The 27,568-nt window shown below is 43.7% G+C and overlaps 1 protein-coding gene across 1 annotated transcript in view; it reads right to left on the bottom strand.

Moving 5' to 3' along the window:
• The window catches only part of srrm3 (serine/arginine repetitive matrix 3), an 86,410-nt gene that overhangs the window by 15,177 nt on the left and 43,665 nt on the right, over nt 1-27,568 (bottom strand). The window contains exons 3-10 of the mRNA XM_020650435.3: nt 18,023-18,124; nt 8,849-8,950; nt 8,220-8,300; nt 7,623-7,691; nt 3,145-3,180; nt 2,894-2,944; nt 2,318-2,425; nt 1,118-1,280 (exon numbers count right to left, since the gene is read on the bottom strand). Of these exons, the coding sequence (XP_020506091.2) occupies nt 1,118-1,280; nt 2,318-2,425; nt 2,894-2,944; nt 3,145-3,180; nt 7,623-7,691; nt 8,220-8,300; nt 8,849-8,950; nt 18,023-18,124 (712 nt within the window). The remainder of the gene's footprint in view (nt 1-1,117; nt 1,281-2,317; nt 2,426-2,893; nt 2,945-3,144; nt 3,181-7,622; nt 7,692-8,219; nt 8,301-8,848; nt 8,951-18,022; nt 18,125-27,568) is intronic.

Here is a 27,568-nt window from a genome sequence, read left to right as displayed (position 1 = left end):
AGCTGTGATATAATGAAGTGTAAGGGGTAAGGTTAGCTGTGGAAACGCGAGCAAGATCAGGATTTACCGTAACCCAAACCGGACCAAACTGTTCTGAACCAAACCGGACTGCTTAGTGGAAACGGGGCTTAAGGTACTAATAACTGCTCAATAATGACGAATAATCCGCCATTATGCAACTAATTAGCATGCCAATTAGTGACGAGCTAATGATGAATATTGTGACATTAATATAAAGTGTTACCCTATGTTCTGTTTCATCCTTTTGTGTGTTTGTTTGAAGCACTTTAAATCTTCCATGCAGCTCTGCAACAAAAACAGGTGGGATTGCTGCGTTGTTCTGCACAGCCGTATTTTGTTCAATTCATTTTGTCATGCTCAGATCAAAGCTTTCCATTTAATAATTGGATTAGTTAGTTCAAGAGGGAATCACAGATTTGTATCACTTTGAAGCCCCGTCAGACGTCTGATCAGAGCGCTTAATAATATTCTCTAATGAAGACGTTATCTGCAGACGTTCTCATTCCTGACACATTTTTGTTTTAAAGATCATTTTGGGGGTGTTTTTAGTCATACCTGTTCCTGCCTCTCTTTATTCTGTTGTCTTGTGTGTTAGCAGACACCTGCCCCGAAAGAAAACACACATTTTTGTGCATTCATTTGGAAACGGTGTGTTTGCCGTCGCGCATCATATTTCCATCTGAGGTGTGGTATGTTAATGTTGAGCCTCGTCTCAGAGGATGTTCGCTGAAATGAAAAACTAGAACCTTTCATCTCTTTGCTCCCTCCCTCTGTTACCGGCAAACAACAAGAACAAACAAAACAAAAAATCAGGATGGCAGAGGAGTCAAAGGGAGCCAGAAACAAAGCAGCAGGAGCAGCAGCTTTTTACACACAGGGGTGTTTTCTTTTTTAAATGTCTAAAATAATCATATTCTTAAGAAAAACCTAAAAAACTATGACAAATAATTTCAAAGATTCAAAGAAGATGAGAATTGATGTCAACCAACACAAAGAGCAGGATAAAAGTCACTTTGTGGAGACTGTCAGATACCGTTGGAGAGGGTTTGGGGGGTGGGGTGGGGGGTGTGGGAGTGTAATAGATGAGAGTACATACATCGTGCCCTTTCTCTCCCTCGCTGTGGTTGAGTCTGCCGGCCTTTCCGTTTCGGCTCCGCTGGGTGTGGTCCCCGTTGTGCCAAGCGGTAGGAGCGTTGGAGCCCGGGGACAGCGAGGTGCCCGACGCTTTTTGTCCATCTGTCTTGTGCTTGGAGTTCAATCTGTGAGAGCAGCGACGGGAGAGAAAAAAAAAGCATCTTATATAATGCACACACAGACTCCTTCCTGCAGAGCAACGCTATTAAAAATGTTCATAAACTGTGGCTGCAGTTGGCCTCGCTCAGGGCTCATATTTATCAAAGGGCTGAAAGGGAATCTCTGGACCTCATGATAAAAATAATGACTTCACCTGTTGTATTGCTCCTTGAAAATAAAATGACCGAGCTTGAGAGAATTTATGAGCAGGTTAAGAGTTGACCCTAGAAGACTGCAGGTGAGAGACTGCAGCCAACACTTGAGTTTGTATAAGCACTGATAATAATGAAGAATATATCAAATACATCTATGAATAATTCAGAACGAGGTTGTGTAAGCTGACTTATTGTATTTGAAAAGAACATTTTACTAGTGTTGTAGTCAAGACCATACTAACCGAGACCAAGACATACCCAGGACCAGAAAGCTCAGAGACCGAGTCAAGACCAAGACCATAAACATCACTGAAAAATCATCATCTTCGTTGTTTTAGAAAAAGGCATTTTCCTTCTAATCACAGTAATGACGTGGCAAAGAAGCCTATCAGTGGTGGTCTTGACAGGTCTTGATTTATAACACGGATTCCGTCCAGTCTGAGGCTGAGACAAGGCCGAGTAAAAATGCTTTCAAGTCCGAGACGAGACCAAGACCTTCAAAATGTAAGCGATTTCGAGTACTTCAACACTAAATTGTTACATCATGTTTTGCATTCTTATACAACATCAACACAGCTGCATTGATTTTGTAAGAAATCAATTTTTTTGTTGTATTTTTTGGGTAATTTCAGCTTTTATTAAACTGGGAGAGCTGAAGGATAGTTATTATGTTATTATGAGTACGCAAATGAGTCCTATTTGTACCTGACTACATCCCATGAGGAGACAGAGAGTCTCTGGCCAATCAGTTCAGCTTTATCAGTGTGCGTGTGTGTGTTGATGTGTGTGTGTGTGTGTGTGTGTGTGTGTGTGTGTGTGTGTTTGTTTCTGTGTGTTGCAGTGTCTACCTGGTGGGAGATTTGGAGGTGCTGCGGATGGAGGACAGGGAGGCGCTACGGGAGCTGCAGCAGCTTCCTTGACGCTGTGAACTCCTGCTCGGGGTCTCACCGGGGGACCTGATGGATGACAACAGACACACACACACGTGCATACATTTACATCCGCAAAGCCATGTGTATGAACACACACATCACAGGGGGGACACACGCGCCACAGCGAGCTCAGTGGACTATCTCATGATATGTAAAACAGTTCATGCAGCGCCACACACTTCCAATATATATTCTAATCAAGGCAGGGTGCAAATGTATGGAGGGAAATTGTGTTTCTGTTCTGTCATTAAAATTCTTTGTGAGTCTGCGTGTGAGACAATGGGTGTAAAATAGCAATATAAATGTATGAGACTTCCAGTCGTACCCAACGTTCAAGACTAAGATGTTTGTTCACTGTGTGAATCCTCGACACTGTGCACAACGTTTTACTGATAATCAATGTGAAACTGTGTTACATCAGAGATCTGTGTCTTTATGTTAGTTCATCAACACCTGGTTAAGGGTTTATAAGTGACTCTCGGTGCATCTCACCTCTTTTTCTGCTTGTTCTTGTCTTTGTGTTTGTTCTTTGGGCTGCCAGATCTGAAAAACACGCCACATGTCAGACAATGAAGCCGTGCTCATTACAGCAAGTAGAAAGAGGAGTCACCACTCACCCATAAGGATTGCATTGTGTTTTAAACAAACAGTAATCAATAAGCAGAAGTGACAACATCATTACTCACACTCTGACATTTACAGTAAAGTGCGTCTATGCAGTAATGTTAACGTCACATACACACCTGTATCTCCTCTTTTTCCGGGAGTCAGACGCAGATCTAGAAAAAGGAAAACACCACGGACATTTAATGATGACAGTGATTGTCAAATGTATCATTCAGACAAAATATGATCTAGTGTTGTAATACTCTAATCGGTCTTGGTCTCGAGACCACTTTTTGAAGGTTTCCGTCCATCCATCCATCCATCCATCCATCCATCCATCCATCCACCTATCCATCCATTCATCCATCCATCCATCCATCCATCCATCCATACTTCCATCCATCCATCCATCCATCCATCCACCTATCCATCCATTCATCCATCCATACTTCCATCCATCCATCCACCTATCCATCCATTCATCCATCCATCCATCCATCCAAACTTCCAAACTTCCATCCATCCATCCATCCATCCATTAATCCATCCATACTTCCATCCATCCATCCATTCATCCATACTTCCATCCATCCATCCATCCATCCATACTTCCATCCATTCATCCATCCATCCAAACTTCCATCAATCCATGCATCCATCCATCCAAACTTCCATCAATCCATCCATCCATCCATCCATCAATCCATCCAACCATCCATCCATCCATCCATCCATCCATCCATCCATCCATCCATTCACATGTGAAAACTGAGGAGTAGGAGTGTGTTTTTAAGAATCAGGTTTACTGAGTCATGTCCAGATTTACCTCTCACTCAGCAGAGCTCATTTTTCAATCAGCCCATGTTTCAGATTTGCTTTGCTTCTGGGAATGAAACTAAACCTGCTTCTTGAAATAAATTCAAGGACATTAGAGGTATTATTTTGACAAACGCTCGAGGCCAAAAACCCCAAATCACTGCATGCATTTCTTTTCTTTGCACTTATATTTTCCTCAACAATAACAGCGGCTGTAAAAGGGAGCCAAGCAGAGGCTCCCAAAAACTGATGAAGGCCACTCAAAAAATGAGCAAGTCCCCATAGTGTGTCAGGTGAAATTGACCAACTTCATGGGGCGCAAGATAGCTTGTGGAAAACTTCACTCTGGACTTCTGACCTGAACCCCTGAATATTCTGTGGAGTATTGTCAAGAGGAAGATGAGAGACCCCAGACCCAATGATACAGACGAGCTGAAGACTGCTATCAGAGCAAGCTGGGCTTCCATCACACCTCAGCGGAGCCACAAGCTGACTGCCACGCCACATTGAAGCTGTGATTCATGCAAAAAGAGCCCTGACCAAGTATTGAGTGTATAAATGAACATGCTTTTCAGAATGTCGACATTTGATTGATTAATCTTATGAAATTCTGGAATCTAGAATTCATGAAAGTTTCACATTTTTAATTACTCTAAAAAAGTAGCTTCTCCATGATATCCTACGTTTTGGAGATGCAGCTGTATGCATGCTTCTCATGACAAAGATATCTAAATGCTTCATGAAAACATTACGTATACACTGACACACAAAGCTGTGTTAGCACTGAACAGCTTTCAGCATTAGAGTCTACGTTTCTGCTACAGAATTTGAACATGTTCAAGTAAGTGTGAGCAGCAGGAGGATCATGTATTTCCACGTGCCAACTCGTGAATGAATATTTAATGCTGTGTATGTGGACACATCCCGTCCTGCTAACCAATCTGAACAACATGCATTTATCCATATGTGCAGAGACGTCCACAGGGAGCTCTCCCAGCAGGCTTTACAGCTGGTATTCTACAGGTGCTGCATGTCACGAATCATTTTTCAGATGTAAAGAAGCTGCTTCCTCCATCAAAGCAACCATCTGAGATCCAGTTTCACTTAAACCCCTCTGTGAGTGTGCGGTAATGATGGAGAGAGACCGGCCACTTCTGAGTCCTCAGTGACTGACACACCTCCAGATCACTTTCACCTTCCAAGCAGTTTCCATGGTGATTAGTCTGAGCGGTCTGTGAGAGTTGTAGCAATGTTTCTGAAGAGCCCTTCATCTTCTCTGCTGGTTTTACACACCTATAGCATGCAGTGGAGTGGGAGGAGAGTGGGTTGATTCTCTCTGAAGGGGCAGTAATAAAGCTGTCACAGTAATGTATGTGGCTGATATGTACTCTGAGATGTGGCCCCAGCAGCAGAACATGTTTACCTCCCCCCCTCGACTGGAGGGAAATCTGCTGGGGACTAGTGTGTATGAAGTGTTGCTCTGCAGCACTCGTTCCTCTCCTCCTCTCCCACACACCGCTCTAAACCTCACTCCTCCTTCTACTTCAAGAGCTGCCAGCGTGGGGATCAGCAAGGTACAAGAACACGTAATTAAACACACTTTAGAAGTGGCTCATTGGTATTGCTACTATTTGCAAAAGTGTTAAAAAGATATCAGACATTAAGGAAACATGCTATGTTGAAGCTTCTCTGACAACAATGCAGAAGCCAGTATGTCCTCCTTCTAACTTTAGATTCAGCTCCTGAATGCTCTGGATTTGTTTGGACCAGAGAAGGTAGGCGCTTTTAAGCGCCTACCTTTCAAGCCTAACACAATCTCAGCAGACGGCTGTTCATCATGAGTCTGGTTCTGCTCGAGGGTTCTGCCTCTCAAATGAAGTTTTTTCTTGCCACTGTAACTCTGCTCATGATGGATTAACATTGGGTCTTTGCACATCATATAACACAAAGTAAAGTATTTTAGCTGCTCTTTTGAAAAAGCGTCTCGAGATAACATTTGCTGAATTGGAATGAATTGGTGCTATACAAATAAAGATTAATTGATTGACAATCTGATAAAGAGCTCGTCTGCTTAAAAAGTCACTACCCTGGTGAATTAAATCACCTGGACTATTTGGAGCCCTGCAGTGTGCGAGGACACTCCTGCTCGACTCAGCACCTGCCCTCTTTGCTTTGGATGTGCATGGTCTTCTGTTGTTGTACATTTTTTTTTGCATAAAGCCAAGTGGAATATTTTTTCATGCAAATCTTTCTTTTAGTATTTATTCTTCTTCATTTTTTTGCACATCTTAGAAAGTATTTTAATCTACTTTTAGTGAAGCAAACTACATCTCTATAAAGGGTAGCTTGCCGTAGTCCACATTCTTCCGGTGTGTGTATTTAAAGAATAGCAGTTTCTGCACAAGCCCAACCTGGAGCTGATTCTTTAAACATGTAGAGATATATAAGGAAATCATTTTAAAAGGAAAGGATCAAAGTCGTCTCCACCTACCTTCCTAACGCACATAAAAAGAATCAGACCAACATGAACATGAAGGGAGGCGGGTTCCTCAGGGGAGGAGCCCTGCCTACCTCAATCTATACATTATTCATACATCAACAGTACCTGCAATGCAGAGCAGCTTTAGCGTGAGGCAGGGGGGTGGGCGTGGGGGCGGGGGGCTGAGCATGGAGGATGAGAAAGACTCAGATGTGTGTGTGGATGGATGAGAGGTGGGAAACAGGAGCGGGGCAGTGCACTGATGCTCAGCAGTTTGGTGAGAGGCTCATTTTTCTTGTGTTGTGTGCCCCCATACAGGCTGGGTTATTAGAGCAACACATTCAGCTCTGTGCCCCCCCACCCCCCATCCCCTCAAGTCAGATACAGAAAGAGAGACACTGGTGGAGGAGAGCACTTATTGTTGTGATGATATCCCACAATGCATCGCACGAGTATTTGTTGATGAGCTCATGCTTTTTACTCCCCCCTCCCCTTTCCATTTTTGTCCCCTTTCCCCTCCTGCCTTTTATCAAAGCTCTTCTTCCTTTTTATATTTAAGGCTCTCGTCCCTTTCTTTTTAACTTGTCTTTCTGCTTTTATTCTGTTTTCCTTTAGTCCTGTCTATGTTGAATTCCGCCTCTCCTTTTCTTTATCTCTGTCTTCCCTCCGTAACCTGATTTTCCTTCCTTTCCCTTCTTCTCGGATCTCTTGTGACATCTACTGTATCTTCCTTCTTCATATCTTTTAGTCTTTCTTCCTTTCCTTTCCCTTCTTACCTCTCGGTCTTTCTTACCTTCCTTTATCTTCCTGTCTTATCTTTGTCTTAAAACTTCAAACAATCGCTCTGCCTTTCCTGTTTCTTTACCTTCCTTCTCATTTCTCTTGCTTGAATCTTTTCCCTTATCCCTCTACCTTTCTCCTGTTCCCTTTTTTCCTATTTCTATATCTTCTTCCTTCTCTCTTCTTCACTCTTTTTTCAACTCTTGGCTCTTTACCTCCTCTTTTTCGATTTATTCTTTCAACCATTTTCTCACCTTCCTTCCTGTTTCCTAACATCTGTCTTCCTTACTACCTCCCATCTTTTAGACGTATCATTCTGTCCTCCTTCCCCCTTTTCTCTTCTTTCTTTACGTCCCTTGACTTCCCATCTTTTATCTTCTTCCTCAAATCACGACTTTCTTCTCACCTTATCTTTTTTAATTTGTCTTTCTTTCTCATCTCTATGAGAGCAACTCACACACACACAGTATGCACACACTCACACAATAACACACACTCACACAATAACACACACTCACAGTACTGTATGCAAACACTCACCTGTCTCTCTTGTGTTTCTTCCCACTCTTCTTCTTCTTCTCTCTGTGAGTGGGTGACGAGCTGCCGAACCTATTGACAGAGAGAGAAACCGTTTCCATGGATTTCTTAGACTGCGACATGAGCCTCAGATTGTTTCTTTAGTCTGTTATTGTTGCATTACATTACACCTCATTGTTGTCAGTGTTGTCGTCCTATAGCAGCTCAGATGAGTTCTTTATAAGAACTGTGATTCATCCTCCTGCTCTTTTTTTCTTATTCTTGTTTCCCCTTTCACAACAATGGCTGAGTTAATACTGATGGTCTCTTTACTCAGCAGCCTCTACCATCAGTGTGTGAATGTGTAGGTGTGACCTGCAGTGTAAAAGCACTTTGAGTAGTCAGAAAACTAGAAAAGAAATATAAAAGCTCAAGTCCATTTACCATTTATTCCACCCCTTCACAATTGCAGTATCGAATGGCTCGTTTGTAAATTTTACCCCAAAATAATTACCATTCTGTTTTACAAAATCACAGAGTAATTATTCTGTCAAGGAGGCTAGAAAAAAAGAGAAGGAAACCATGTGCACCACTTCATCAGTGGAAGCTGTTTCCACTCACCGACTCCTTCTGCGGCCAGATTTCTTCTTCTTCCTCTTCTTCGGTCGAGGGGACGGAGAGCTGCTTGATTTCCTCTTCACCCTGAAGTGTTGAAAGAGAAAGAGTAAACAAGAAAGGGAGAGCAGGAAGAGAGGGAATAATTCACAAGTGATTGTTATTATAATAATTTCCCAGAAAGAATACATTTTTGATTATAGTTATTTGCTGCAAGGCGGGGAGTGTCTATTTTCCCATTTCCTCAATTGAATGTGGCACACGAAAAATATTAATTCAAACATAAAGCAGAGAGGAAACAGGAAATCGCTCAGAGGAAATGACCCTCATTCTTTTTATTTTTCTGTAAGTGACACAAGCAGAAAGCACAATCTAAATGACCATCTACATTATGACTCTCGAGCTGAAATAACAGCGGCTGTTTATCCGAGGGCGTCTGGAGTGCTGCCCCAGGATTGGAAGAATGAATTTCATGTTTATGGATATTCTCAAAGGAAACCCCTGGCGGCCAAGTGGAGGAGATAATGGGCGGCTTGTTTAATTCACCACTTGAGAGGTCAGAGCTTCTCAGTACAAAGCCATTACACAGTAAGTGTGTGATTGTGTGTGTGTGTGTGCTTGAACATGTGCTTCACCTGTTGTCACTATGGTAATCATGTTCATAGCCTCCGTCTTCATAGCCGACCACCTCAGGGTCCTGTTCATACTGGTCAGGATGATAGTGCAGATGGTTCACGCTGAAACACAAGTGAAGAATGGTTAATGTTTGATATTACAATTTAGCCGATCCCCGATTCTGAAAGCAATGTTTGTTTCATGACTTGTTTTGATGTAAGACTCCCACGATGTCGACTTTTCTCCCATGTTTGAGAATGAAAACAAGTCAGAATTTGAACAACAGGTGACGTCATCTGCTCAATAAAAAGTTCGAATTAGACTGTTTTTCCCAAATTTATACACAAAAAATTGAATTGTGCACACAATCCCGGCCTTCAAAAAGCAACACCTTGATTATTCGTTAGTCTCACTCACTGTGCAAACTCAATGGGAAGGAGACGTCAATCAAGTGTCAGACCGTATGTAAAAAAAACCCAACAAAAGTCAAGTAATATATAAAAATTAAAGTTAGACCTCTCACTTTTCTTTGTGACTTTACTTCCATGCAGACATTAGTAATCTTCCCTCACCCCAGCAGTGAGAATATCATCATCTCTCTCACTCTTACAGCTCAGCTTGCGGGATTCATACCTTCCCACTGCTTTCTCACACACACACACACACACACGCGCACACACACACACACTGCATTGTTTATTCAGACAGATGGTAGCAGCTTCCTCCCTAATCCTCCCTGCCCGACTACCCCCCACCCCTCTTTATGTGGCCTCCTCTGATCCACCAGATCTGACCTTGCAGGCTCCATGGGGGCTAAAGAAACTGATAAAAAACCCACATACTGATTATTTTTCTTTTATGCAGTGCTATCTCTCTGACCTTGTCTCGTCCCTGTATTGTTACAAACACAGCTGGTTGTGCTCGAGGCTTTATGGTGCTTTCAACAAAGAGATATATGCAGAGGTTGTTTGGATTATTGTGATAGAAGGACACATCTCAGTGCATCTCTAAAAAAGAAGATCCAACACATATGGGGCATGATCTCACAGAACCTTTAAGGTCAGATCAGGAGGAGCGCACTTTCTATGTTTAATGTATTCTCTATGTTGTCTCTCTGCAACCAAATTTACCTAAGGGTGCAAATAAATAAAGTTACCTGAACCTGAACCGGGGGTAGTGTTTTGAAATCGAGATGGTGCAAAATGTCAGGAGATCCGGTGTTTAAAGGATTTGAACAGAGCTCAGGCCCATTGCTCAGCTAGGAGGAGATGAGGGAAACAGAGCCCTTAATTGGCTGAGCACCACTGGGCACAGCAGGGATGCCAATTCCCAGCAAAGCACCGCTACCTTACCTCAATAAAAGCTGCCTCTATACACATACACAGAGAAGTGTTCGAGCTCCACACACACACACACACACACACATACCACAACACCCGCTCTGACGGATACAATGAAACTACAAATGTCATGTTAATTTGAGTTAAGCAACAACAACAGTGTGGATGTATCATAGGTCACTGGAGTTTAATAAAACTGTGGAATTATTGTTAAGCCTAAGTTTTTCTAAATTGTTTTGGCCGTCCTAACAGTCCTTGCAGTCTCTAAACTAACAGTCACAACCTTTAAATGGGACATCAAAACTCTGCATGTCTGCACACGGTAATAATTCAACCAAAACATTTAATTTTTCCCATGAGCTAAGGTCAAAATGTTTCAGCCTCTGTTAATCTTTTTTGATGTTTTTGTCAACATGTCAGTCAACATGGAAAAGTTTCTTATATAAGATTATCATTTTTTTTGTTGTTGTTGACGCCAATGTGAGCAATGGGATTGTGACTCTAAGTGTAAAGTCTATGGGCCCGGGAACACGGAGGATGCATGGATGATAGATAGATAGATAGATAGATAAGTGGATGGATGGAGGGATGGATGGATAGATAAATGGATGGATGGATGGATGAATGGATGGATGGATGCATGGACGGATGGGTGGATGGATGGATGGATGGATAGATAAATGGATGGATGGATGGATGAATGGATGGATGGTTGCATGGATGGATAGATGGATGCATGGACGGATGGGTGGATGGATGGATGGAAGGATGGGTGGATGCATGGATGGATGTGTGGATGGATGGATGGATGGATGGATGGATGGATGGATGGACAGATGGATGGATAGATGATGGATGGGTGGATGGATGGATGGATGGACAGATGGATGGATGGATGGATGAATGGATGGATAGATAAATGGATGGATGGATGGATGAATGGATGGATGGTTGCATGGATGGATAGATGGATGCATGGACGGATGGGTGGATGGATGGATGGAAGGATGGGTGGTTGGATGGATGGATGGATGGATGGATGTATGGACGGATGGATGCATGGATGGATGGGTGGATGGATGGATAGATGGATGGATGGATGGATGGATGGATGGATGGATGGATGGATGGATGGATGGACAGATGGATGGATGGATGGATGAATGGATGGATAGATAAATGGATGGATGGATGGATGAATGGATGGATGGATGGATGGATGGATGGATGGATGGATGGATGGACGGATGGATGGACAGATGGCTGGATGGATGGATAGATGATGGATGGATGGATGGGTGGATGGATGGATAGATGGATGGATGGGTGGATGGATGGACGGATGGACGGATGGATGGACGGATGGATGGATGGATGGATGGACAGATGGATGGATGACAGATGGATGAATGGATGGATGGTTGCATGGATGGATAGATGGACGGGCGGGCGGATGGATGGATAGATGGATGCATGGATGGATGCATGGATGGATGGATGAATGGATGGATGGATGATGCATGGATGGATGGATGATGCATGGATGGATGGATGGATGGATGGGTGGATGGATGGATGGATGGATGGATGGATGGATGGATGGATGGATGGATGATGGATGATGGATGATGCATGGATGGATGGATGGATGGATGATGCATGAATGGATGGATGGATGGATGGATGGATGGATGGATGGATGGATGGATGATGGATGATGGATGGATGGATGGATGGATGGATGATGGATGATGGATGATGGATGATGGATTGATGGATGGATGATGGATGGATGATGGATGATGGATGATGGATTGATGGATGGATTGATGGATGGATGATGGATTGATGGATGGATGGATGGCTGATGGATGGATAGGTAGATCTTTATTGACATTGTTTTGAAAAGCAGTAGTTTAGCAGCTCTTTGGCGGTGGCGGCACAAACAATAAAAAACATTAAGACAACCCACAATACAACCCTAGTATATGACAATACAGTCTAAAAACACACTAAAAAATTGAGACTGTAAGGAAACTGTAGTTCACAGGACCTGGTTTGTAAACTTCAGAAACATGCTGAACTTTTCATAGAGAAAGGTAAAAAGGCTAAAGTAACCAAAGCTTTTATTCTTCACAGCTTTCATTGTGCTGATGCTAAAAGAGTTATTCTTCCTCTAGAATCTCAAAGAAACTGTGAGGTGTTTATTCCTTTAGACTTCTGTACATTTGCTGAATGGCACAAAGACTACTTCAGCAAAAAGAAAGATGGAAATCCATGACATGACCTTTTCTTTTTTATGGTATCTTTTTTGAGGTTTTGTTCATTTATGTAACGATAGGAAAGTGAAAAGAGTCAAAGATCATTGAGAGAAAGAGTAAGTGGGGAATGACATGCAGGACCACTGCCTGAGGGACGATGACCTCTGTACACGGGGTGCACGCACTAACCACTAGGCTACTGTAACTTCTTTGTTGACCAGATTTGTTGAATTTTCATTTAAAATCTCAAGTCGGCCTTTTAAGAGCATATTTCATGGAAGCCACCAGTCTTTGTGTCTGTTGGCTTACAATGGCGTCCCTGTGGGTGCATGAGTGAAGCTCACTGCCAAAAAGAGCAATTAACAACAATGGAAACGATCGAGTGGTCCCCCTGCTTAGTCATTAGTGATAAATCAACTTATTCCCCATCCTGTCTCTAATCTCTAAATTGAAGCCATGCTCCAATAAGCCAGAGACATCTGTCCAGTTGGGTTGTCCCTGTTAGGCAGACGAGTGGGTGTCCCTATTCTTAATGGTGCACTGGTGAGGTAAGAGGCTCCCTGATTCAGCTCCTCTCCCCGGGGCCTTGGCAGTGATGGACTGTGGCCAAGTCTCTCCTCAGGGCTGCAGCACAAAGCACTGAAAGTCATCCCTGTTCAGACAGGCAGTCTGCTACTGAAGGCCCAGATAAGTTGATCTATAGAGAGCTGTAACTTCATATTGATCAATTACTCCTAAGTCTGAGAATCTAGCTTCAAGGGGGTCGTATAAAGATGAAGGATTCACCTGACTGGAGGTTACAGCTGATCTAATCAATTGTGTGATCATGGGGAAAAACTCTGATGTTCTGGTCGCTCCCAGATTAGATTTCTGTCCATTTGCTGAAAGGTAAGGATCAATTCTTATTGAATTGAGATATATTCCAATATGCTAATGAAGAAACACTGTCTCAGGCATTTCATTGGATATTGAACGGCTGACTGGAGCTCAGGCTTAACTGTCTCATTGATCCGGCACTGATCGTACCGCCTTGGCGTGTAAGCCTGAATATCTCTTAGAGGCTTTACACACTGCATTCCTTCTCACTTCTCTCTGCTTTCCCATCCATTCTGCAGGAAATCAATGTGGGGCCTTGGTAAACAGAGTTATGAGCTATAGCACATCCATGCTACTGCGGGCGTTTTTATTGCCTGTGTGTACGAGCGTTACAGCCGAAAGGGACCCAGCCTGTCAACAGTAATAGTCCCCTGTGGAAAAGATGGCATCTGAATAAAACCTCCCAGCTGAGCAAACGTAAACGCACTGAAGAAGCAGGAAGAAGAAGAAGCAACCATGGCAACCACTCGCGCGGTGAGTCCATCCTGCTCAGAGGACGAAACGGGCCTGTGCTGCACAGATACGTCGGTTCTTAAAGCGACAGGAGCCGTTTAGAAATATGTCATGTAGCGGTCCACTTCCTTTGAGCATGGTTGCGTTCACATCTCCCGTGGACTCAGACAAGGTACCTGAGTACGGTTTGTTTGTGTTCTCACTGATCAAATGAACTGGACTTTGGGGTCAAGCATACTCAGATCCAGGCCGGAGTCCCTAGTGTGAAACCACTCTAAGCCAACTTAACAACTGAAAGCTGGAGACGGCATTTCCAGCATGGAGACAGCCATCGATGGGACTCCAGCGCCCCCTGCAGGACAGATGAGTAACATCACTCAGGCTTGGTCCAATAATAATAATAATAATGTAATATTTACAGCCCAGTAAATTAACAGAGCAGTGAGGGTGACGGGTGGCTGTCCACTTCTGTTCATAATGGAACGCTCCCTCACTCAGTTTCTGGGGTATCATCTAGCTGATGGTCTTAATTGTGCCTGATTTCACAAGGTGCTGCAGAAACCTAACCACCCCTAGTTCCCTTGTCTACGTCCCTTTACCTCTCGAGACATTAGCAGACCACAAACAGAGGACTGGATGGGCTTATTTCACATTTTGTGGGTCAGTATATACTCTGGTCAACCAAATATATGTGCAAAAACACTGTAAACGTTTTATTTCATGCTTTGTCCCCTTTAAGGTGAGGGATTGGTGAACTAGTGATTGCTGCTGTCAGTTAGTAATAATTAAGGCACTTATTTGGGTATCATTTCTTGATTTTGAGCAGAGGAATGCAGAGGAAAAGAGGTCTAGTTGTAAGTGTAGTTCTGTTAGTGTGTGTTTGCCGTTTGTTGTGTGTGAAGGGGACTTGGGGGGGGGGGGGATAACAACCCTGCAAATTACAACCTTCTCCAATTTTCCACATCAAGGCCTCTTTGGAGAGGGAAAGTTGCAGAAATTGAGGTAAGCCTGACATCTCAAATTGACCTGACTCAGAGTGCCCTTGAGAGGAAACCAATGTGACATCAAAACAAACAAAGCTCTCTCTACTCTCACATTTATCTCACAAATGTTTGATATATTTGTCCTACTGAGCATAATCATCCTCTGTAATCATTCCCCCTGGTTTCAGCGTGGTCTGGTGAAATGTCAGACCCCGGCTGATGAGCAGGGCAGGCAGCATCATTAGTTCTGTCTGTGAGACAGGAAGCATCGGCGTCATTAGCAGTCATTAGTTTACAGACAGCAGGTCACGTCACCGACACCACGCTGCCTCTCTCCATCACAAGATGTAGTGTATAGAGACTTAATGTTAAAATAACAAAAAATAACTGAGAAGGACAACCCACCCACACACACACACACACACACGCACGCACGCACGCACGCACGCACACACACACACACACACACACACACACACACACACACACACACACACACACACTGAGTCAGGAGGGCCGACACACCTACGTCCTGCTGCTGCTCCTTTTTTGTGTTTGGCTGAAGCTGCAGACTTTATGAGTGTGTGTGTTTGTGTGTGTGTGTGTGTGTGTGTGTGTGTGTGTGTGTCTCATTCGATCATTTATTTTGATTTTAATTCCATCTCTGCTGCCCTCAGATGAGCTGCTCTCCCTCCCACCTCGCGCTCAGAGCTACAGCGAGGCTCAACGCTAAACAAATTGACAATTATCATGCCAATCTTCGCCTCATTGGCTTCCAGCAGAGTTCAGAATAGACTTTTAAAATGCTGCTGATTATTTTCAGAGCACAGGGGTCTAACCAATCTCTTTGCAGTCCGAGGGAGGCATTATCAGTCAAAAGCAAAGGATTCAAATTCAATTTATTGCACTTTATAATTAAGGCCCATATTCTTCTGAACCGCCCGCCTGAAGACTTTATTAAACGGGCAGGCCATTTGTCATAACCTCTTGAAATCAATGACAGATGTTAACTTCTATCTTTACCAGGGGACCATGGCTCTACAAGTGCTCAGTGGATGCATTGAACCAATCACTGAGTGGATATCATCATTTTGTTCATTTAAACAAAGACAAAACTGAGGTAGTTGTTATTGGATCCAAGAAGGAGAATTGAAAAGTCAGCATGCAGCTTCAGTCATTAACACTGAACATCACTGACCATGCACCAAATCTGTGTGTAGTCATGGAAATAGACCTGAAAGGGTTTACGTCCCAGCGGGACTTTAAAAAAGACGTCCATGCATTTATCTTCAGACTCGATCACAGTAACTCTTTACACGTCTCCCTAAAAAATCAATCAGACTGCTGTTGAGTCAGAACGCTGCGGCTGTAGTCCTCACTAAGACCATAACTTAACCGGATCACTCCAGTTCTGAGGTCTTTACACTGGCTCCCTGCCTCTCAGACAGTATTTTTCAACATACCCCTGTTGCTTTATTAGGCGCTGAATGACTTAGGGCCAAAATTGCAGGTCTGCTTTCTGTCTCCAGAGTCAGAACCAAACATGAAGAGGCAGCGTTCAGTTTGGTTAATAGTAAACTTACATATCGCTTTTCTCATCTTCTGACTACTCAAAACACTTCAGGTCATACCTACACATTCAGACACTGATAGCAAAGTCTGCTAAGGATACTTCCACATGTGGCTGCAGGAGCTGGGGATCTTCTGGTTGAGAGACGACCAACTCTACCACTGAGCCACAGCCAACTTTAGTTTTTATGCTGGAACAAACTTCCAAAAAAACATTATTTAAATGTCCAATCAGTGAGATGTGAAGTGAGTGAAATGATAAAGTGACCTTACTATATGATCAGACATTAAGGAAACATGCTATGTTGAAGTGCTGGCTTCTCTGACAACAATGCAGCAGCCAGTATGTCCTCCTTCTAACTTTAGATTCTGGTCCTGAATGCTCTGAATTTATTTGGACCAAAGGAGGTAGGTGGTTTTAAGACACCCCCACACAGCCGTTTTGGACGCCCCTCGATTTGCCAGATATGAGAGCAGTTATCAGGTCAACAGGTGTTGCAGCGATGGACGAGGGCAAGAGAAGTGGTTCAGATAGAAGTGATTGTACCCGACCTAAAAAGCCTCTGCATGTTTCTAATAAGCTCCACGAGCAGAAACGTGCTCAAACTAGGATCAATATTGGAGATGCTTTTGAAAAATGGAGAGAGGTTAGAACACAGAAAGGTTTACAGACCGATGCAGAGCTGGATAAACACTGAAGCTTCAGTGTCCACCACATGGTGACCTGTGTGAGCATCGACTCTAGAGAGGAGGGGGCGGGGGGAGACAGCTCTCTGCAATGTTAAGAATGTGGACTGCAGTACCCATCTTAAACACTAGGTGACAGAGTTACATGTTGGGCCTTTAAAACACACTTCGCTATAATTATTAAAAACTCTTTTTTGTAGCATCATGTCCATAAAGGATAATGCATCCATTAATACATCATTAGGTTCTGTAACTTCATTTCTAGCCCCTTTATTCTGGATCAAAGTTATCGGGGGGGGGTTGTCTGACAAAGTCCACGTGACAGAAGGAGAACACATTATGTATATTTGAAAACATTGAGGAGTAGATCGTTTTAATATTCAGACATTTGGCGAGGTTCACTCTTTCATCACCTTGCACCATGTTTGGTTCGATGCCATGCAGCATGAAGCCTGACTGATGTGTTTATTTTTACCTCCTGATGCTCATGAAGCTTGGCACTTTCACCAACACTTCAAACAGACTTTATTTTCATCTGGCCCTCCTCCCATTGCATCACAAGCTTCAGATAATTTAGAAAATCATGCAGTATGGCAGAGTGCATTACTGCTTCTCACTAACTTCACTAAGACGAGGTACTTTGAGGATGTAGACTAATTATGAAAAAGCTTATAGGTAAAGATTAAACTCCTCTAAGATTACAGAAATTTACATTTCTTCGATCCCTGCAGGGAATTCCCAAGCTCAGCAGCTTGAACATAAAAGTGATGAACACATGAATGCATCAGTGATTGTATTCCAGAAACATGTTTATTGTCTGATCATGAGGTATAAACAGACAGCAGCTGAGTTTTAACATTTCAGGCAGAGGCTGAAATGAGGGTTTCTACTGACACCAGCATCAAGATAAGATAACGGATCATTTTCTGACAAAAGAAAGACAGCAGCATTTCTTGCAATACATCCATTACAAGAATCATACTTCGTTCAAATATAACTGAGAATAAGAAAATAAATCAACGTACCCTGGTTGTGTGTGTGAGCCCTCTCTGGTAATGACCCCCTCTTTGTCCATCAGCATCTGTCTGAATGTGCTCACTTTCTGTCGGATCTCTTCTTCTGTGTACCTGAGGACAGAATCAAACACAGAACGGTTAATACAGACAAAAACTGACAAACATATATCATCAATTATCTGCAGGTTTGACGGCAGCAGGGGCTCGTTCAGGGGAAACTGTCATCCGTCATCACTGCCAGATGACTGTGAAGGAGCCATGTCACCCCACAACAATCACACAGAGTCCGGACAAATGGAACAAAAGATCATCTTCTGACAGCGCCCGAACCAAAGATATGGCTTAGCTGAATGATGATGAGTCACCGCCAACCCTCCCCTGACCCCGGCGGGTTCCTTGTTCATGCCCGGGCTGCGTGTCATGTTTTATTCTGTGAGCAGAGCGCTGTAACTCACTGAGCGGAGAGCATCTGTGGGGCAGCGTGAGGAGCTTTCAGCGAGCTGACACACAGAATATTGCAGACTGCTGCAGTGGCACATGAAAGAAATGAATGTCTGTGTTGCATTAATATTCATATTCAGAGTTTCTCAATGAGAAAAACAGTCTCTCTTTTCACTTTTCTGCTGTATTGTAGCTGTCAGAGGGTGCGAGGAAACAGTCGGTTTTACTCTGATCATATAATAAGATCTTATTTGCTGAATAGTGGATGATGAATGAACCAAACTCTGCTAATATTGTGCACGCAAACAGCTTTTGGTTGCATCCTGACAATTTGTGAACAACATAAGTAACCTCTGTCAAAAGACTCCTGCAGCTCTGCCAGACAGTAATAACTCCACCAGCCTGTCTGAACAAGTAGCATCTGTCCTGGGCTGTTCTGCACATTCTCATAGGTTAGTTAACTTGACAGTACAGGGTCTCCTGGTGTATTCACACGGTCTCCACACTCTGCCAGGGGTTGTGGTAATGGGATGTAATGAGCTACAGAGGCAGAGGAACATGAAGGAAGAGGAGAGGATGGAGGAGGAGGAGGAGGAAGAGGGGAAAGAGGAGAGAATTAATAAAGCTGTGAAAATGTGGCCAGGAGCCAGACATCACAGAGTTAGACTGACTGGAAGCCATTAATAATGTACTGTGGTGTTTGTATCAACTTCAACAACAAGAGTGTGGGTGAGGGTAGCCATGACTATGTTCAGATATAGATTCACTAATTACCCGTGGTTAAAAATGGACCACAGTCACAGTGAAGCCTTCCCCTGAGTCTCATCATACTGATTTAATGTATTTGGTAGGAATTCATATCACCGGCGATGAGGCTTGGAGGGCAGAAAGAGCGCCCACTATTGAACGCACTGTGGAACTGCTCAATGTAAAGTGCAGGGGAACTGTCCATGGCTCGGTGCTGAAACAGATTCTTTACTTGGCAACAGATTCTTCACTTCTCTTATCTTAGGACCAGTTCTCTAAACTGGATTATAATTTAGCCAGTGGCTAATTTCAGCATGTAAATGGCATTAATCTGACGAGTGTTTCGCTCCCCACGGAGTAAATATAGCAGCGACCATGTTTTCAGAGCTGTCAGCACATTGATGGTGCAGAGAATGAGATTAGGAGGAGTGAAATGGAGAGCTGAGCTTGGAAGATGGCCCAACAGCAAAGAAGAAGGAGAAGAAGCCAGCCAGCCAGCCAGCCAGCCAGCCGGTGTGACAACACCATCAGGTCCTGCTGTACGGCAATCTCTCTCAGCCCAGAAGCTGTCAACTCAGCACAATGGAGCGGGCCTCAAACAAACGCTTTAAATTCATGGTTTTTCACACACGGCACGAGAAGTGTCACCGTCCACCAGCTGCTTAGTCGACAAGCGGTTCTCCAAGCTCTCGGTTGTTGTGTAGTGGATTGAAGGAGAAAGGCTCGGAGAGGATACTTTTAATCGAGTAAGCGCTGACCAATCAGACGCTAAGGCTGTAGGGCTTTCTCCTTCACATTGTGCTGACGATGGAGAGGATGTTAGCACCTGCGGCCACCTCTGTTGACACTCCAGCTAAAGCGTGAAAAGAAGGGTCACAGCTTGAGAAGCTAAAGCCTCTGTTGACATGTAACCTCCAGAGTTTCCTCTTTCCTCCTCTTCTCTTGGCTCTCTTGCTGAGTGAATCTCCATTCAGAGGCTCCACACGGCTTCGCAGCAGGAAGCACAGCAATATTTGGGTTTTTTTTGATCGGTCTGACTTTCAAAACAAAGACAGAGAGTGTTTGCCCAGCAGTGGTGCTGCGTAGACACAGAGCCTGAGGTTTAGCAGTAAGGGTTGTAAGAAAGCAGCTGAATGCCTGCAGGAGTCCGGTGAATAGTCGTCAAAGTCACCTTCAGAGATCTACTGACAAAAAACTCCTGAAGTTTCTGACAGTTTGGGACTAGAACTAAACTAACCAAACTCCTGGGCATTAGAGTTGACATTAAATAGCAACAAATATTGCCCTAATTAACCAATCCTGTTCAAATTTTACATAAAAAACCCAACTTGGAACTATAGGGAAGGGGGTTACAACACAAGTCTCTTAAATGCATGACAGGAAATACATTCTTGATTGTATTCTTGCTTTAAATAGGACCCTTATTCTTTCTTGTAGTAATTTCAATTATTTTTCAACGTCTCTTTATATCTTTTTTTAATACAATTTATTTATGTCAAAGTGTTAGATTTTGTTCCATTTCAGCAGAAATGTACTGTTTTGATTATAAAACAATGCCTTTAAAGTTTGTGCTTGAATGTTGTTTGATAAAAAAGATAGATAACAGGTCGATGTTGCTGTGCTTTGCTTGTTTTTTATTGACCAACAAGCGATCCTGCCTATTATGTAAAGCTTAGAGAGACCTCCGTTATCACCTCTGTCTGCTGCTGTTGTGTGTGTGTGTGTGTGTGTGTGTGTGTGTGTGTGTGTGTGTGTGTGTGTGTGTGTGTGTGTGTGTGTGTGTGTGTGTGTGTCGCCGTGTATCACTGGCTATATCTTTGAAGGCAAAGAAAGGACAAATATATTGACAGGTATTTGACATCAAAACACAATCACAATAAACTAGTGAATGGGCAGATTGGACTCTCCTCATAAAAAGCTCAGCATTGTTACGACTCCAAGGGAACAAAACGGGATAGGAGCACAAATGAAAAGGGTTAGCCCGAGTTAGCTCGCAGGTTTGCTTTGGAAAAAATGAAAACATGAAACATTTTGGTACCAGGCATGTTGTACTGAACTGAACTGAACTGCTTGCAGGAAACAGGGTTTAAATGTGTCATTGACATTTCTGTTTTCAAGACAAACCCTAAATAATCCTTAGCAATGTCTATGAGGGAAATGTTGTAATTCTTATCCAAACACTGGTATTTAGATGATGAACAAGACACAAGTGGTACAGAAAAAAATCAATAAAACTCTATTCAGACTTCATGGGATTTTTTTAAAACCTGTTTGTGCAAAAAGGGACACATATTGGATGTTTGTCAGAAGCCTTTTGGACGAGCACTCTGAAACAACACACCTCTGCTCTGCACATTTAATCAGCACTTCCTGCCGCTGTAAAGGTAGCTGCTGTCTGAATAACACGACATCTGCTCTGCCCCGACACAGAGCAGAGGAGGGGCGGGCAGCAGCGGTCACTCTGAGCAACGCCCAATTGTAATTGTAATGAATGTTAAACTGAGCGTGACACTTGTGTATTTACATTTGTGTGAGTGTGTGTGTATGAGGGGGGACTGAGCTAGCCAAGTGGAGCCGAATGAAAGCCATTTAGCCCAGCGAGCAGAATACCAGTGATTCTGGTGGAGAGAAAGAGAGACGGGGGACATTGATCAGAGTGAGGGAACTCCCTGCCACCCAAACCATGAAAAATCACCACGATTAAAGAACCTGATTGGAGTAATTAGACACCTCGTAGCACCCGTATATCCCCCTCTGTTAACTCACCACGTGGGGAAATGAATAGCTGTGGCCCAGAGACCCTCCTTTGACTGATCGTCATTGATCTGACGAGGACGTGCCGATGTTTGAAGCGTGCATGTGGGTGTTTAAATGCGTGTGTCGATGTTTCTACATTTGATGTCTGAAGAGCCTTTTTTTTTTCTTCTCCTGAAGTCATCCCCGGGCGCTGCTGTACAATTCTGAAACTCTGCAGCAATCAATCTCTCTGCAAAAAGTACAGACGCACGGCGATGCCAATGCAGTTAGTGAGATTGAACGGGCCGTGGGAACACAGGGAGAACACCCCCACGTTTCTATTTCAGGTGAAGAATTAAAACGACCTCGAGTGCCACAGTGAAATACTTTAACTCTCCAGTGGAGGATTTTCAATGGTTTCTTTCTATAGTTATAGATTCTCTGGTTAGATAACAGGTACTACAGGGAACACAGAGAAAAGAGAACACCTTTCTTTTACTTTATAAAGCCGACCTCTTCACCTCCCCCACAGTGTAAGCAGATCAATGGCTGGAGCAGAATCTTCTATCTCCACTCTGTCTGATTGCTCGCCCTCTCCCTAACACATCATTTGAAGCTGTTTTGTCTACCATGAACCCACCATATTGCCTTGTGAGCCCTCCAGTGACAACATATTAAATGGGTCATTGTCCCTGAGATGCTTCCCCTCCAATTTCCAGTCTTATAGGACCCAGGCTTATCGTCTTATGACGCAGGCTTTGGCTCGCAGGAAAACCTCCATCAGTGCAGAGATAGTCATTTGCGCCGGCCTTCGAGGCTCTTTTAATAAGATCCAGACCGCTCACATCTCTTACAATCCAAATGGTGTCTCTGCAGATGTTATTAAAGGAAGAGCGGAGCAGTAGAGGCAAAATGCGGAAATTTAGCACCCCAAGTTCCTTCCTCTTGCTCTGACTAAGGTAAGTCTGTTCTGTCCTGGAGTTAATTTTCTTGGATGTCAAAACACAATTTCTGCTTTGCATTTGTTGTGCCACACTACACCTCTCCACTCTGCTTAAAACCAACACAGATTCAGTTTTCATTACGGGAACAAGAACATCTAGTTTTAGCACTCAGTGAAGCAGAGTAAAAAAAAAAAGATCTTCTACCTCTTATTTAAAAAAAAAAGCTCTCAGCATTGGGCGGTAAAAAAAGACTGTCACGCATGCACACTTCAGTTATGGTGGACAATATCATTATGTAGCTGTGTGTGTGTGTCTGTGTGTGTGTGTGTGTGTGTGTGTGTGTGTGTGTGTGTGTGTGTGTGAGAGCAGAGATGCTGAGGGTTGATGTGTTTACAGCGAGCAGCACGTAGCCTGCAGATTAGAGTGAGGGAGGCCTCGTGAAGAGAGCTCATTAGAGAGCTGGGAGGGAAAAAAAGGCTCAGACACCACAGGAGTTCAAATCATGTACAATCTCTACGCCTCAATTAGAGCTCCTGAAATAGAGTCTGGACAACATGATGCAGACGGGCACACCTTACATGCAGGTTAGCTTAGTTTTCATAAGGAACCTAATTCAGCTTTGACCCTTAACTGATGAAGAAATGTTCATCTGGAGAGGGTAACACATGTTTCTCTTGCTACATAAATGTCATCATGACCTCATCAAATTGGCAGGTGGCCATTTTAATATTAAATACTTTATGAAATCAACGTCTCTCACTTTGTAGGAAGGAGGGATATGAGTGCACTGACTGGTGCATCTATTTGGTTTGAACGATTATATCAGAAATTAAACTAACACCATTTACAGTAATTGATGTTATAGATTCTAGATCCCTTTCTGTTACCAATAAATAGACTTGAGTTTGTAAAGAGCTTTACACCTAGGGTCACTCATCCCAATTAATTCCTGTTCACACACTGATGGCAGAGGTAAAGTGTCAATCAGTATTTACTAATCCATTCATACGAATTCACATGTTGCTTATGAAGCAGTGGGAGCCATTTGGCAGCTCGCTTTAAATATCAAGCCTCAAAGGTCAAATGTGCGTAACCTCCTGCTCATCTGACATATACATTAAAGGCCAATGCTCCCTGCAGAGCACCAGTGAATGGAGGGTGCTGTCAGGCCTTGAGCAGCTGAATACACAGACTGGCTTAATTGCCGATCTCGTCTAATTGGCTCCCAGAGTGAGGCCATCACTCCTGACAGACTATTCAGCTTGTCCTCTGGAAAGAGCACGGCTGAATGGAGGGGCTGCGTTTGAAATAAAGAGGAGGGGAGTGTCTGCCATGTTGTCCGAGTTAAAGAAGGAGGCAGACGTCCAACCTGCCTCCCAGCCTAATCCTTCACCCAGGCCTGAGTCAGGACGGGGGATCTGGGGTGAGGTAGAGGCTGAGCCTGCTGGCTTAAATCAACAACAATTTTAATTGTATCAAATGCCGGGCATAACTCCCCCCTCTCTGCTCGTGTGTTTTATCCCCCGCTCTATCCCTTAATCCTGCACACATGCACACGCTCGCTCATTTAGAGAGCAACATTAGAAACTGGAGAGGCAAGTGGAGCTGTCCTGAGCCGAGCTGGCAATTGAGAATCTCCTTTTATTATGGCTTAACCGGATGAGCCCAGTCCGTCCACAGCTTTAACACTCAGCTGAGTGGAAGCCTTCCTTCCTATGCGACTAACTGCCAAGCGAGCCCGTGCAGGCTGACGAGCAACAGAGCAGGTCAACGCGGGTGTCTGCTCCACTCGTATTGTATGATCATTAGTCGAGCTGCTGCCTGCCACCACACTGTCCCAGCACACATCATGACTCTTTTACATCAGGAGGAGCTGAGTCTACTACCAAGCGCACAGGAGAGGGGTAGTTCATGACAGATAGTCCCAGTGCACATTAGCCTCAAGTCTTTCTCATAGTGTTTAAAATGAGTACTGCAGTTCAAATAAAACCAAATCTAAAGAGCTGTCTCCTCCCTCCCCTCCTCTCTAGAGTCGATGCTCACACAGGTCACCATGTGGTGGACACTGAAGCTTCAGTGTTTATCCAGCTCTGCATCGGTCTGTAAACCTTTCTGTGTTCTAACCTCTCTCCATTTTTCAAAAGCATCTCCAGTATTGATCCTAGTTTGAGCACGTTTCTGCTCGTGGAGCTTATTAGAAACATGCAGAGGCTTTTTAGGTCGGGTACAATCACTTCTATCTGAACCACTTCTCTTGTCTGCTTCCATCCTTGACCTGATAACTGCTCTCATATCTGGAAAACCGAGGGGCGTCCAAAACGGCCGTGTGAGGGGAGCCTTAACACCGCCTACTTTCTCTCTAAACTATCTACTGAGTTATTATTTTTTAAATATTATCTGATATTTTAATGTTTGCATCTTCATCTGGTGTCCATTGTTTGTACATTTTATTGGGTGTTTCTTCTTTTGTTCTGTTGTCTAATTTTGAATTTTTGTGGCCATGCTGTATTTTTGTATATTCTATATGGGAGGTTTCTTTTCTCTAATGATTTTTGATTTCATTTGTGTCCCTCATGAGGCTGTAAAGTACTTGACTGCTGTCTGGGAAAGTTGCTCTATTGACTAACTTGCATGATGTTGCTATTCCCCCCCCGACTTAAAACAATAAAGAATAACAACCCTTAATTATCAACTTGATGATGACTAGATGAATGTGATGTGGATAAATTGTCACGTGGTATCAGTTGGAAAGTGAATTTTCTCTGTACCGACTCAGGATCACAGAGCGCTTCATTAATTACAGCCTCAGCCTGCAGCCTGCCTGCGAGCGGTGGTTGCTCAAGCAGCAGTGTGTGTGTGTGCAGATCAGACCCCCCCCCCCCACCCCCGAAGCCTTGAGATTGTGGATTAGGAGTCGTTCCAATTTTCATGGCCGTAGCATCGGCACATGCTGAGCTCCTCCTAACTTTGTGCTGGAGGACACATATCATGCTAATGAAACAGGCCACGCTGGGTTGGCCCCTGTTTTCTTCACTGGCTTTCTCCATGGCAACCGCAGTAATAACCATAACTTAAGGATATGGCTATTAAAGCAAAGTTCAAGTGCTGGCTGCAAATATGCATCATGGATGAGTAACGCTGCGACTGTGACATGCACAAGATTGTGGGGTGAAGAATAGCCAGGGCTGATGTATGAATCTCCATTTATCTCCATGTTTGAAGCCCGGAAATATGTGTGTGTGTGTGTGTGTGTGTGTGTGTGTGTGTGTGTGTGTGTGTATGTGTGTGTGTGTGTGTGTGTGTGTGGGTGGGTTGTCCTTCTCAGTTATTTTTTGTTATTTTAACATTAAGTCTCTATACACTACATCTTTATTTATGTGGGCCTTATAGGAATGGTTGTAGATGTAGTTTTCCTCGTACTGATTGTTTGTTGTTCTTTGTGTTTCAGTTTCTGTCTTTGTTCTCTGCCTTGGCTCATCATGACAAGATGGAGGATGGAGCTGGAGTAGGGATGTGCAGGGCAAAGAAACTTCACTTTGTAAAGTTTATCTTGTGTCATGTTTGTCACTGTGATGGTGCTTCCTTTATTAGAGAAACGAGACGGATGTTACATTGAGGGACACTGGATTATAATCTCTGTACAGTGGACACTCTCTACATGTAATACTCTAAAGCTCACATATTCTCCTCCTCTTCAACTCAGTGTAAACCAGTTTAACTAAGTCTCAGAGCTCCCCAGAACATGTGTGTGAAGTTTCTTGTTCTAAATCCACTCTGATCCTGTATTTGATCATGTCTATAAACCCCTCTATTTCAGCCCTGCTCAGAACAGAATGTTTCTGTGTCTGTACCTTTAAATATGTAAATGGGTTGTGTCTGACCACGCCCCCTCTCTGGAAGGGCTCGGGTGTCTCGGGCTTTCTTGCTCCATGTCCTATTGTTTACGGTGAGAAGGCAGACTCAGAGGGCAGAACAAACACCTAGCTGTGGGAGTGTCACCCACCTGGGAGAGGGGTTACTGCCCTTGAATTATCTCTAGATGTGTTTCAATATTGACCATTTAAATGATTGCCACTTCGGTTCTTTTCACAACTAACTTGTTACACATAACCAGGCTCTTCACCTCCTGCCTGCGTCTCCACAGGTCACAAACCAGTGAGCAGGAGCCACTAGAACATAACAAGGACACAGTCCTTCACTGAGGAGGCTGATTGTGAACACTGACAATTAAGTTAAATGGGGCAGCTGGCCAAGCAGGAAGCATCGAGGCTCCTGCCAAATTGTCCCTGTAGAGTCCTTCATGTGATGCTCAGCAGTGTCTCAAACTGGGATTAGTTAACTTCAGAATCAGAGCAAACCTCCCGCCTGAGCACCTTCCCTCCAACCCAAACGGATTGTCTCATATTAAACGTTAGGTCATTATAAATACCGTATTGGTCCGAATATAAGACGGCTTTTTTCCCCATCGAAATAGGTCCGAAAAAGTCGGGTCGTCTTATATTCGGGGTCTAGTATTCAGAGCGCAGCTCTAATTGTTCGCCTGTCCCTTTAAATGTCAACACACATGACGCGCTCTGGGAGGAGCAGGGGAGTGATGACAGTGAGAGAGAACACAGCGGGGCGGAGGACGTGTGTGAGGAATAGGAGACATCGGAGGAGAAGTTTGGAGAGTTTTAGTTTAAAAGTT

This window comes from Labrus bergylta, chromosome 14 (assembly GCF_963930695.1).
Source record: "Labrus bergylta chromosome 14, fLabBer1.1, whole genome shotgun sequence".
Lineage (NCBI taxonomy): Eukaryota > Metazoa > Chordata > Actinopteri > Labriformes > Labridae > Labrus > Labrus bergylta.
Note: the sequence above shows the minus strand (reverse complement) of the source record. Positions and strands in the feature narration are given on the sequence as shown.